We start from the raw sequence: 14,092 nt of genomic DNA on the forward strand, positions 1-14,092 counted from the left end.
AACCAAATATTCAATTTTATAGCCCTCGTTACGAGGAATCCGTATCACTTGGAATTATTCAATTCCGATGAGTGGAACTCACTCAAATTGTTGCCACAAATCAGCCATACACATGTTAATAATTAAAATTTATTAACTTTATTCCAACAAAACATACAGAAAAATTACGTCAATTCCATGGGCTGAGTTGTCCCGGTGACGAAAAAGAATTATGGACGTCCCGGGGCAAAGTTTATGAAAATGGAAACCTGAAAAAAAAACATGAAAATTGGAAACAAGTGAAAGTTTTCGTTTTTTTTTTATATGTTTTATCGATATTTATAAGTATGTTATAGACACTTTCGATTCTATTTAAATTGAGTTGAATCATTAAAAGAATGAATAAACAGTTAAAAAATTAAAAAAAAAAAACTATTGAAAAAATATTATATAATTACTATTTTTTTAAAAAACGGTGACAATATCAAAATAAAACTAAAGATCATGCTTGTCGAATGAAGTTGTAAGAGCAACTCAAACGAAAATGTTATAGGTTGATGTGGATTGCCCAAAAATGAATCTGTTGTTGCTTTATACATTGTGCATTATGGGTCCCACTAAATAGGCAAACTCCCAAATGAGTTCGATGGAGATGATGCTGAAGAAAGAAAACCCAAACCGATATTTTTTTCTTCTTTCAGTTCTTCATAAGCTAATCGGTGTCATATATTTATTACTCAGTCTTATCAATGAGTTGACATTGTCGAGGTTCAAATTTGTCTAGTTTCCTCTTCAGCTTTGTGACTTCTATTTTTTGTGTTGCAAAGCTTTGTGACATTTGGCGAATTTTTATTAGCTCCCCTTATGGACAGTAAGAAACTCATTCTTACTTATGATATAGTTAATAGATTTATCCTTTTCATGTTAATCAAAATGGATTAAATACATATATTTTAGGAAAAAAATATCTACATCAAATTCATTTTTCCCATGGAACAAAGAGATTTCTCATTTATTGTAGAAATTCAAAAAACAGTATTTCACTTATAAATATTTAACCTATAAAACACTAATCACATACATATGAAAAAAAAAAGTTATGAAAACTTACTTATAAAATTTCACAAAATTAACTTTGTAAATTCTATTTCCGAAAACAAAGATTTTTTTTTTATAAATTTAATAGAGATAAAATGATATGGTTAGTTTAGTTATAATATTGAGAAATTGACACGTCTACCGTCATTTGATAACTTACTTTTCATCTTCCACCAAAATGTTAATTTTGACAATTTTACGAGCTGGTCAAGTGTGCAAAGACTCTTTGCCCTTGATTTTCTTTTTCTTTCAACACATAAAAAATCCTAAAATCTTTCTCGGCCTCCCAATCCTCTCTCTGCCACTTTTTTCCAATTACCACCGCCACAAACTTCAGCTGTGTCGGCAAAGGCTTGAGCTCTGACCACCACCACCACCGGGCTCTCGTGGGCCCACGTCAAACTCTCCGACGATCTTGTTCCAGTTCTCCGGTGAGAGCACGCTCTGGTACGGTGACTGGTCGAGCCGTCCGGCCCAGATGAGACATGTCACGAGCTTCCGGACCACTGACATGTGGTCGTGGGCGAACGAGGAAAAGTGGGCCAATGCGTACTCATTAGCTTTTTCTTTGCTCCAGCTCTGTAGAATCTCGATGAACCGAAGCCCGGGAGCTTCAAAGAGAGGTCGGAGCCGTTTCATTTGGGTCGTCACCGGTCTCGACGCCGATCGAAAAGTCGGGACCATCAGCTTTAACTTTCAGATCTGGCCGCGTGTCGGGTTCCGTGTCGGCAACTGGCGGATGCGGCAGAGGCTGCTCCGAATCCTTTGCGAGAATGTCGGCGTCGTAGTCTCCTCTGCTTCCAGATCCGAGAAGCTCCTGGGTGGTCCTAGAGAATGTCGGGTTGGTGTTTGATTTTACTCGCTTTCTTATATTGCAATTTAGAATTTGAGATTTGTATTTCAGGAGGACATGATTCTATTCCACTTTATAGGATTAACTTTACATTCGTGACAAATTAATTTACTGGTTTTTTTTTTCACATGCGATACGTAAGGAAAAAAAACAAAGAAGAAAAAAGAAGAGGGTAAAAATTGATAAAAAAAAATATTTTCACTCCTATTTTTATTAGTAGAATTGTCCAAACGTACATTTTGGTGGAAAATGAGAATTATGTTATCAAATGATAGTAAATGTGTCAATTTTTCAACAATAAATATATATGTGAGAAATAGAGAATTTGTCTGTACTACCACCATTCGATAATTTTTTTTTTTTTCCAAATTTCCACCAAAAGTTTAATTTGGCAAAAAATACTAGTAAGTCACTTGTACAAATACAATTTTACCCTCAACATGATATCAATAATTAACATCTATTGTTGACATAAATATCAACAATTGACATATATTGTTGATATCTGTGAGTTTTTGGTTATCTGTTTGTTGACATAGATGTCAAGTTGACATTTATGTCAACAATCGACATAAATTAATGATATCAATTGTTGAGGGTAATATTCTGTTTATACAAGTGATTTAGTAGTATTTTTGATCAAATGAAGCTTTTTGATGGAAAATTGGAAAAAAATTATCAAATGTCTCTGAATATTTGGGCTCTACCGTTATTGAGGATACCCATTGGGCTTGGGCTCATATTTTAACAAGGGCCAAGGAGAATGTATAAGAAGATCCCTAATTTGCCTGATCGTTGCAAGGACAGATAGATTTGAAGTGGTGTAGATGGTGAGAACTGAGAACAAAGAAACGAAGAATCAACAGCGTAAGTCGGTGACTCATTTCTAGGGTTTCAGCCGCAAGAATGGCACAGTTAGGCGGCGGAGCGGAAGCTCACGCCCGGTTCAAGCAGTATGAGTACAGGGCGAACTCGAGCCTGGTTCTGACGACGGACTCGCGTCCACGCGACAGCCACGAGCCCACCGGCGAGCCCGAGTCTCTGTGGGGCAAGATCGACCCCAAGGGATTCGGCGACCGCGCTTTCCGCGGCCGACCGTCGGAGGGAGAGGAGAAGCCGAAGCGCCGCCCTCGCCCCGACGCCGAGCCGTCCCCTCGGAAGCGGCGGCGGGTCCAGACGGAAAGCGTTCTGACGTCGTCGGAGGAGGGGATGTACCAGCCCAAGACGAGGGAGACCCGCGCGGCGTACGAGGCGATGCTGAGCCTCATCCAGTCGCAGCTCGGCGGGCAGCCTCTGGCGATCGTGAGCGCCGCCGCCGACGAGATCCTGGCGGTGCTGAAGAACGACGCCCTGCGAAACCCCGACAAGAAGAAGGAGATCGAGAAGCTCCTGAACCCCATCCCCTCCGCGGCCTTCGACCAGCTCGTCTCCATCGGGCGCCTCGTCACCGACTTCCACGACGGCGGAGGCGAGGCCGGTGCCGGCGGCGGCGAGGGGGACGACGCACTGGACGACGACGTGGGCGTGGCGGTTGAGTTCGAGGAGAACGAGGATGACGAGGACGACGAGAGCGACCGCGACATGGCCCCCGAGGACCTTGAGGAGGACGAGGAGGACGAGGTGGCCGAGGGAAACGGCTCTCGGGGGATGCTAATGGCCGGGGACGAGGACGAGGACGAGGCTGGAGACGGGATGAACGTCCAGGTGATCGACGCGTACTGGCTGCAGCGGAAGATCTCGCAGGCTTTCGAGCAGCCGATCGACCCGCAGCAGTGCCAGAAGCTGGCGGAGGAGGTTCTGAAGGTGCTGGCGGAGGAGAAGGAGCGAATGGACGTCGAGAGCAAGCTGGTTCTTCTGCTGGAGTTCGAGAAGTTCAGCCTCATCAAGTTCCTGATGCGCAACCGCCTCAAGATCGTGTGGTGCACCAGGCTGGCCCGCGCCGGCGACAGCGAAGAGCGGGCCCGCATCGAGGACGAGATGGTGCGCTCCGGCGCCCCCGAGCTCGCGGCCATCCTCCAGCAGCTGCACGCCACGCGCGCCACCGCCAAGGAGCGGGAGAGGAACCTCGAGAAGAGCATCCGCAAGGAGGCCCGGCAGCTCATGGGCGGCGACGGCGCGAGGAGGGACGAGGACGACGGCGGCGCTCAGCTTCTCGACCTCGACAGCCTGGCGCTCCACCACTCTCGCCTCTCGTCCGCCCACAAGTGCGCTCTCCCCGACGGCTCCTACAAGAGCCTCAGCAAGGGCTACGAGGAGGTCCATGTCCCCGCCCTCAAGCCCAAGCCCTTTGGCCCCGACGAGAAGCTCGTCAAGATATCCTCCATCCCCGAGTGGGCCCAGCCGGCCTTCAAGGGCATGAGCCAGCTGAACCGAGTGCAGAGCAAGGTGTACGAGACCGCCCTCTTCACCCCCGACCACCTTCTCCTCTGCGCCCCCACCGGAGCCGGGAAGACCAACGTCGCCGTGCTCACCATCCTCCAGCAGCTCGGGGTCCACATGAACAAGGAAGACGGCTCCATCAACCACAGCAGCTACAAGATCGTGTACGTCGCCCCCATGAAGGCCCTCGTCGCCGAAGTCGTCGGCAATCTGTCTAACCGGCTTCAGCACTACGGCGTCAAGGTCAGGGAGCTCAGCGGCGACCAGACTCTCACTGGCCAGCAGATCGAGGAGACCCAGATCATCGTGACGACCCCCGAGAAGTGGGATATCATCACGAGGAAGTCCGGGGACCGCACCTATACCCAGCTGGTGAAGCTGCTGATCATCGACGAGATCCACCTCCTCCACGACAACCGAGGCCCCGTGCTGGAGAGCATCGTGGCGAGGACTCACAGGCAGATCGAGAGCACGAAGGAGCACATCCGCCTCGTGGGCTTGTCGGCGACGCTGCCCAACTACGAGGACGTGGCGCTGTTCCTGCGGGTCGACCCCAAGAAAGGGCTGTTCTACTTCGACAACAGCTACAGACCGGTCCCGTTGTCGCAGCAGTACATCGGGGTCCAGGTGAGGAAGCCATTGCAGAGGTTCCAGCTGATGAACGACATCTGCTACGAGAAGGTGATGGACGTGGCCGGGAAGCACCAGGTGCTCATCTTCGTCCACTCGAGGAAGGAGACGGCCAAGACGGCGCGAGCCATTCGCGACTCTGCTCTCGCCAAAGACACGCTCAGCAGGTTCCTGAAAGAGGACAGCGCGAGCCGCGAGATCCTCCACACCCACACCGACCTCGTCAAGAACAACGACCTCAAGGACCTCGTGGCTTACGGCTTCGCCATTCACCACGCCGGCATGAACAGGACCGATCGCCAGCTCGTCGAAGAGCTCTTCGCGGACGGGCACATCCAGGTGCTGGTCTCCACGGCGACCCTCGCCTGGGGTGTGAACCTGCCGGCCCACACGGTGATCATCAAGGGCACGCAGGTGTACGACCCGGAGAAAGGAGCCTGGACCGAGCTCAGCCCCTTGAATATCATGCAGATGCTCGGCCGTGCCGGGAGACCGCAATTCGACACCTACGGAGAGGGCATCATAATCACGGGCTACAGCGAGCTGCACTACTATCTCTCCCTCATGAATCAGCAGCTCACCGTGGAGAGTCAATTTGTTTCCAAGTTGGCGGACCAATTGAATGCAGAGATTGTTCTCGGTACCGTTCAGAACACCAGAGATGCTATTCAATGGCTCGGATACACTTATCTGTTTGTTCGGATGCTCAAGAGCCCGATGCTGTATGGCATGGAAGCCGATGTTCTCAAGAGGGACCCAATACTAGAAGGCAGGCGGTCCGACCTGGTATGTCTTCATTCACAATTTATAGCTTTTTCTTTTCAGTTCTAATTTCTACTGTGCTGACAAGTGCTAATACCTTATTTGCAATATGTGTACTTTACACTGTTAGCTTTTTTTTTTATTGCTTGGTGAACATGATAGATCGATATATGATAGGTTTTAGCTAACCATTCTGTGCTGGAATATGAATATTATGAATATAACATACATATCTAACCTGGTTTTTACCGTACATATGTATCATTAATTCTTACGTATTTATTTATTTATGTTGTTGTTTTGCAGGTCCATACGGCGGCAACCATCTTGGACAAGAACAGCTTGGTGAAGTACGATAGGAAAAGTGGATATTTTCAGGTTACAGACTTGGGTCGCATCGCTAGCTACTACTATATAACACATGGGACGATAGCTACGTATAATGACCACTTGAAACCGACGATGGGCGATACTGAGCTTTGTCGTTTGTTCTCGCTCAGTGAGGAGTTCAAGTACGTAACTGTACGTCAGGATGAAAAGATGGAGTTGGCGAAGCTGTTAGATCGTGTTCCCATTCCCATCAAAGAAAGCTTGGAAGAGCCGAGTGCCAAGATCAATGTTTTGCTGCAAGCATATATCTCTCAGCTGAAGCTCGAAGGCCTCTCATTGACATCTGATATGGTGTACATCACTCAGGTTGTTATGATTTTCTTTCTTTGGTTTTATTTTGTTTTATGTTACCTGCTCGTTTGGTCATCTTCCGTTTATGATTGCTAATTGCTGATTAATTTTTATTTTTGAATATTGTCAGAGTGCTGGACGACTAATGCGAGCTCTGTTTGAGATTGTTCTGAAAAGAGGATGGGCACAAGTCGCAGAGAAGGCTCTGAACTTGTGCAAAATGGTCAACAAGAGGATGTGGAGTGTCCAAACACCGCTTCGCCAATTCCAGGGAATATCTAATGATATCTTGTTGAAGCTGGAAAAGAAAGACTTGGCCTGGGAAAGATACTATGACCTCTCGTCACAGGAGCTGGGAGAGCTGATTCGTGCTCCGAAGATGGGTAGAACGCTGTACAAGTTCATTCACCAATTCCCGAAGCTGAATCTCGCGGCTCACGTGCAGCCAATCACTCGCTCCATCTTGAAGGTTGAACTCACAATCACGCCAGATTTCCAGTGGGAGGAGAAAGTTCACGGGTATGTGGAGCAGTTCTGGGTCATTGTGGAAGACAACGACGGAGAATATATTCTCCACCACGAGCTGTTTATGCTGAAGAAACAGTACATTGACGAGGACCACACTTTGAGTTTTACGGTTCCTATTTCCGAGCCCCTGCCACCCCAGTACTTCATTCGAGTGGTATCGGATAGATGGCTCGGTTCACAGAGTGTCTTGCCGGTCTCTTTCAGACACCTTATCCTCCCAGAGAAGTATCCTCCTCCTACAGAGTTGCTGGACTTGCAGGCGTTGCCCATTTCTGCTCTGAGAAATCCATCGTACGAGCATCTGTACCGGGAATTCAAACACTTCAATCCCGTGCAGACTCAGGTCTTCACTGTACTCTACAACTCGGACGACAATGTCTTGGTCGCTGCACCGACAGGGAGTGGGAAGACAGTGTGTGCGGAGTTTGCGGTATTGAGGAATCTCCAAAAGAGCCCCGAAAGCATGCGCGTGGTGTATATTGCGCCCATCGAGGCTCTGGCCAAGGAACGGTACCGCGATTGGCAGAAGAAGTTTGGAGAATCTCTGAACCTGCGTGTGGTTGAGCTGACAGGGGAGACGGCAATGGACTTGAAGCTGCTGGAGAAAGGACAGATCGTGATCAGTACTCCGGAGAAATGGGATGCCCTGTCGCGGCGGTGGAAGCAGCGCAAGCACGTCCAGCAGGTGAGCCTGTTGATCGTGGACGAGCTGCACTTGATCGGGGGGCAGGGCGGGCCCACGTTGGAGGTGGTGGTGTCGAGGATGAGGTACATAGCGAGCCAGCTGGAGAACAAGATCCGCATTGTGGCGCTGTCGACGTCGCTGGCAAACGCAAAGGACCTCGGGGAGTGGATCGGGGCCACCTCCCACGGGCTCTTCAACTTCCCGCCGATGGTGCGGCCGGTGCCGCTGGAGATCCACATCCACGGCGTGGATTTGGCCAACTTCGAGGCGAGGATGCAGGCGATGACGAAGCCGACGTACACGGCGATCGTGCAGCACGCGACGGGCGGGAAGCCGGCCATCGTGTACGTCCCGACGAGGAAGCACGTGCGCCTCACCGCCCTCGACCTCATGACCTACTCGGACGGGGGGTTCCTGCTGCGATCCCTGGACGACCTCGAGCTCCTCGTGGACGGCGTTCACGACGAGATGCTCAAGTCCACTCTGCGCCACGGGGTGGGGTACCTGCACGAGGGCCTCTCCGCCCTCGACCAGGAGGTGGTGACGCAGCTGTTCGAGGCCGGGCGGATTCAGGTGTGCGTGATGAGTAGCTCCATGTGCTGGGGAACGCCCTTGTCCGCGCACCTCGTGGTGGTCATGGGCACTCAGTACTACGACGGGCGAGAGAACATCCACACCGACTACCCCGTCACCGATCTGCTGCAGATGATGGGCCACGCGACCCGCCCGCTGCTCGACGACTCGGGCAAGTGCGTGATCCTCTGCCACGCCCCCCGCAAAGACTACTACATGAAGTTCCTGTACGAGGCGTTCCCGGTGGAGAGCCATTTCCACCACTACCTGCACGACAACCTGAACGCCGAGGTGGTCGCCGGGATCGTGGAGAACAAGCAGGGAGCTGTGGACTACCTCACCTGGACTTTCATGTACCGCAGGCTGACGCAGAACCCCAACTACTACAACATGCAGGGGGTGAGCCACAGGCACCTCTCCGACCACCTCTCCGAGCTCGTCGAGAACACCATCAACGAGCTCGAGGCCAGCAAGTGCTTGGTCATCGAGGACGACACGGACCTCTCGGCCTCGAACCTCGGCCTCATCGCGTCCTACTACTACATCAGCTACGCCACCATCGAGCGGTTCAGCTCGTCCCTGACCTCCAAGACGAAGATGAAGGGCCTTCTCGAGATCCTGGCCTCGGCGTCCGAGTATTCCCAGCTCCCGATCCGGCCCGGGGAGGAGGACGCTGTGCGCAGGCTCATCAACCACCAGAGGTTCTCCTTCGAGAACCCCAAGTGCACGGACCCGCACGTGAAGGCCAACGCACTCCTCCAGGCCCACTTCTCGAGGCAGCACTTGGGCGGGAACCTGACGATGGACCAGAGGGAGGTGCTTCTGAGCTCGAGTCGGCTCCTGCAGGCCATGGTGGACGTGATCTCGAGCAACGGGTGGCTCACCCTCGCCCTGCTCGCCATGGAGGTGAGCCAGATGGTGACCCAGGCCATGTGGGAGCGAGACTCCATGCTCCTCCAGCTCCCCCACTTCACCAGGGAGCTCGCCAAGCGGTGCCAAGAGAGGAGCGTCGAGACCGTGTTCGACCTCGTCGAGCTCGAGGACGATGATCGCCGGGACCTCCTGCAGATGCCCGACTCGGAGCTCCTCGACATTGCCAGGTTCTGCAACCGCTTCCCCAACATCGACATGGCTTACGAGGTGGCGGGCGGAGAGGATGTGGGCCCCGGAGACGCGGTGACGCTGGTGGTGACCTTGGAGCGGGATTTGGAGGGGCGGGCCGAGGTGGGGCCCGTGGACGCGGCCCGCTACCCAAAGCCCAAGGAGGAAGGCTGGTGGCTCGTGGTGGGCGACACCAAGGCCAACTCGCTGCTCGCCATCAAGAGGCTCACTCTTCACAGGAAGTCCAAGGTCAAGCTCGAGTTCACAGCGCCCTCTGAGCCGGGGACCAAAGCTTACACTCTCTACTTCATGTGCGATTCCTATCTGGGCTGCGATCAAGAGTACTCCTTCACGGTCGACGTCAGAGAGGACGGTGAATGAATGAAAAGACGGCTTTATTCTGTTTCTTTCTGAGAAGTACTGTGTTTTTTGTGCAACTATAACCTAGCTCTCCTTTGTTAGAGATGGATGTTTTCTCTTTTGCTAGTTGAAGTTGACATTGCTACTCACATCTGGTTCCTCCCGACAGAATTACATTCATTCTGAGATTACTGTATTACTTAATCTTTTGAATTTGTTTTGTGCTGAAATATTTAATCGATAGTAAAAAACTCCCTAGTTCTGAAATTTCCGAATTTTTTTTTTCTCACTACGGCTGTTAACCATTGTTCTTTACAAAGAAACATACGTCAACAGCCAAACATTCAGGGGCTTGACAAATTAAAAAAAAAATCAGCAAAAGATGATGGTCGTTTTTTTATTTGGGAAGTACACTAAAGAATTAAGGGCAGATAGTTGGGTTTTTATTTTTAATCTTTATCATAGGATGAGACAATAGTTGCATCCAAATACTAGTAATGGCAATTAGCAAAATACGCTCTCTTGTAAAAAAAAATGTAGAAAAACTACGACTCAATTAGTGATTTTATTAGTCAAAACCTTTAATTTTTTTTTTTACCGCCGACTTGGGAGACGAGCCGATGATTCATTTTATCATATGCTTAGTAGTTCATGTCTCTATGATGTATAATTTCAAGCGACTAGATTTGTTAACTTTTTGTGTCAATAAATTCAGATTTTGTTGACTTTTATGTCAACAAAATAAGAGCTTGTTAACTTTGCGTGTCAACAAATCATAGATTTGCTAACTTGTATGTCCACAAAAATTGGAATGATTGATTTATATGTAAACAAATCGTGATTTTTGTTGACATACAAGTCAACAACTCCAGTATTTGTTTGACATACAAATTCTGAGAACCCGCACTTCTTGTAGGACACTCATTCGAGAAGCGGTCCTCTCCTTGCCAGCTCGTGACACATGTCTAGCTCGTTTCGGATTTTCAACAACATTTGAATTTTTGTTTGATAACAGGCCGAGTCTTCCGCAAGATCAAATTTCATCTTGCTTCCTCTCTCGGTTTGAAGTGAAAAATGCCTTGCTAAGAGTTTGCCTTCAGATCGGATGGGTTGGGCTTGGGCTTCAAAGTTAATTTTTTTTTTTATTAAAGGGACAAAATCTTACACAATCAACTCTCAAAATCATGTAGACGCAAAACCTTTTCTCTCCGTACAATGGCTGATTGTTTCTCCGTACAAAGTGCTGTGTGATTGATTCTGGTGGGATAATCGTGTATTGGTCCCTGGGGTGGTCGTTACAATCCAAGCCCCGTCTCAATATGAGCAACGCTATACCCCTCTCCCAAACAACGTCGGAAGGAGAGGCAGTAGATGTGGTCAATGATGCAGACCAAACGCTGTCCTTGCTGGCGGAGGAGCTGTCCCTTACAGAGAACCCCCGTTTTGCTGAGGTACCAAGACCAAGTGCCGAGGTCCTCCTGGCCAAGGTCTTATCCACGAAACCCATTGGTCGATCCACCTTCGTTGCTGTGCTTTCGAAAGCTTGGCATAGCAAGGGCAAGTGGTAAGCCAAAGAGCTTCAACCAGGTGTTTTCCTTCTATGGTTCGCTTTGGGAGCTGACAGAGATATGGTTCTGGCGAGGCGGCCGTGGACGATGAGAGGAGCGCAGATGGTAGTACAAGCTGTTGTCAATGGTGCCCACAAGAAGAGTAGTAGTGTCTATTTATGTACATTTGATGTCATATAGTCTTACGAAGACTCTTGCTTGTAATTGCTTATTCATTAATAAAAAGTTGAAACGTTCATTCATTCTTTCTTTGTTTGAAGCTTTATGATAAAACCTTAGTCTTTTAGTCAATAAACAAACTTAACAACTTACGAAGAGACAAATGTAGATTTGCATGAACAAACTCTTCGTAGTTTGCTTAAAACGATATATTCGCAATCTTAGGGTCAAAGGACTATTGACCTCAGTATGATTGTTAGAAGAATCTATGATGTCTGGTTATGAGGCATTGAGAGTTGGGGACTCTATAGTTCTTCTAGGTATCTTCCGAAGGTACTGAATTGAACAGTGCACTTCTAGAGACAATATAAGAACAAACCATTTAACCTCTTATGTCTCGAAGTCACTATGTATGAATTGCATCATGCTTACCTTAATCCTGAAATGAGACATGCCATTTCACACCTTAGTATTCTCATTTGAGAAAGTCAGAGTTCGGACTCACTATGTCATTCCGAACAGGGCCTATTGGTGAAATACTAAGTTGTGAGTATGTCATGAGTAACTTTGTGAAGTTCTCATAGATATGGAATTCATGTACAAGATTGCTGAAATGCAATGTATGTCACCTCATGCTTTGTTCCTTGGAGTGTGAATAAATGAACTGGCCAGTGTCCAAATTGAGTCCTGACTCTTTTGGATGAAACAATGTGACTTGTTAGCTCCTCGTCAATACATTGTTTCTAACTTATTCACAAGCGACAAAGGAGTTGAGGAAATAACAGCTAGAAGGGTAAAATGGTAATTTAGTAAATCCCGACTAGCTGATGACATTCATGAAGGGTAAACATAGATAATATTCAGTGGATCCGCTCATCGTAATTAAGTCGAATTCTTGAGTAGAAAATAAATTCATTTGAACCGAGAGATTTTCAGTGTCAGCTCTTTAGTGGAGTCAGTTGGCATTAAGCTAAACTTGGAAAAGGTTTGCGAACTTTTGAGTCCAAGTGTTTAGCTCAAGCTTTGTTCATTTGGGTCCATGAGGTCACTGTCACGAATCACATCGATAGGAATGGTTAAACTGGAAGCTAAGTCAAAACAAGAACGAAAATTGTCGAAAGGGTATTTTTGTCTTTTGAGACATAAGGATGAAATGGATGTCAATAAATTTTGACAAGTTCATTTGATGACTTAATGTCACTCGGCCATAATATGATTAATTGGGCCTTGTGAATTAATTTCGTTTCATAAGAATTTTATTGAAAATTCTTAATGGGCTTTTCTCATATTGTTATGAACAAATGAAGAAGCTTCTAGAAGCTCCTTCTAGATGATGATAGGCGCCCAAGTACCCAAGGAAAAGAGAGATTATTTTGTGCATAAATGTATCAATATACTTGCCAAAAGAAAAAAGAGGAAACAAATCTCCTCTATGAGGAAAGTAGATGTTCGGCCATGTTGAGAGAAAAGGCAAGCCTTGAACAAAATAGGAAACAAATCAAGGCTTCTAGAAGCCCTAGCTTGGCCGAGTGTCTCAAAGGGAAAGAGAGGAATTTGGCTCATGAATATGTGATATTCTATAGAAGAGGAAACTACCTTATTGAAGGTGAGACCTCTCCTATAAATAGGAGCCTCATTTCCTCACATTTCATTCATCCAAGTTTAAGAGATTTGAGAGACTCTCTCTCTAGAACTTTGGCCGAAACTCCTCTCTCTCTCTAGTTTATTTTCGATTTTTCTTGTTTTGGCACCTAGGTCCTCACTCGACCTAGTGTTTAGCTCTGCGACTTCAAGACTCGTTCTTAAGTCGTAGTGTTTAAAAGTGCCCACTCACTGATTCCTTCTTTTCGAGTGATTTAGTGATAGAAACTTTCGTGGTTGCTCGAGGTGCCGAGGAAAGAAAGAGAGACGTGCTGCGAGGGGAGACGAGCGTTGCAAACTTTCCACTAGCTTCTTCAAAGTTCAAGCTTCAAGAAAGGTTAGTAAACTTCTAGCTCATATTGGTTTTTAATTACATGTACTTGCACTTGTCTAGGTTAGTAAAAACTGTTTTACTTGTAAAAGAAAATTTTTAAAATTCCGCCGCTTACCGAAGCGTTAATTATTTTCTCAAACCCTAGATCGATTCCAACACAAGCTTGGCCGGAAGATATGCCTATCGAGGAGGTTTGTTTCGCCACAAGCCCTTTTTGGATCAGGCTGTTTGGTCTACCTCCGGGTTATGTCCACATCCAGAGTATGAGGAAGATAGCCAATCTGTTTGGGGATTTTTTGGAATGCAACATGAACTAAACGAATAGATTCAATTCCTTCGTCAGACTCAAGGTGGAAGTGAAGGTAAATTCCCCTTTGTTCCCGGGGTTTTTCATCGACAGGAAGGAAGGTAGGGCGCTGTGGGTTCAAGCGAAATACAAGAATCTTAGACTCTTCTGTTTCAAGTGTGGGTGCCTGGGCCACGAAAGTATTGAATGCTCCTCTGAGAGTGAGCGTCTTGTCCGGAAACAGGGGTTTCCTGAGGTGGCGCTGTTCGGACCCTGGTTAGACTCCAAATCCAACTGGCTGAACTGCTTCGACTTTGCGGAGAGGCGCGCGACCTTGGGGAAGAGACCTTGGTCGGGAGTGCAGGAAGGAAGCAACCGAGCATCGGAGAAGGGTCGCGTAGAGCCCAATCGCGATGAACTGCGTCCCGGGAAGGAGAATCACGAAGATCGAGATGACAACAACCCCGTGGCACAG

The 14,092-nt window shown here is 47.9% G+C and overlaps 1 protein-coding gene across 1 annotated transcript; it reads left to right on the top strand.

The window, feature by feature from the left end:
• The first annotated feature begins 2,729 nt into the window (after nt 1–2,729).
• Nucleotides 2,730–9,918, top strand: EMB1507 (U5 small nuclear ribonucleoprotein helicase). Its single transcript, XM_089600892.1, has 3 exons — nt 2,730–5,725; nt 6,008–6,397; nt 6,513–9,918. Exons 1-3 carry the CDS (start codon nt 2,837–2,839, stop codon nt 9,648–9,650), a joined length of 6,417 nt encoding a protein of 2,138 aa, XP_089457018.1. The 5' UTR covers nt 2,730–2,836; the 3' UTR covers nt 9,651–9,918.
• Nucleotides 9,919–14,092: the final 4,174 nt, after the last annotated feature.

The sequence above is a fragment of the Urtica dioica genome, chromosome 11 (assembly GCF_054948205.1).
Source record: "Urtica dioica subsp. dioica isolate 48M chromosome 11, U.dioica_male_clone48M_v1_H2, whole genome shotgun sequence".
NCBI classification, from domain to species: domain Eukaryota; kingdom Viridiplantae; phylum Streptophyta; class Magnoliopsida; order Rosales; family Urticaceae; genus Urtica; species Urtica dioica.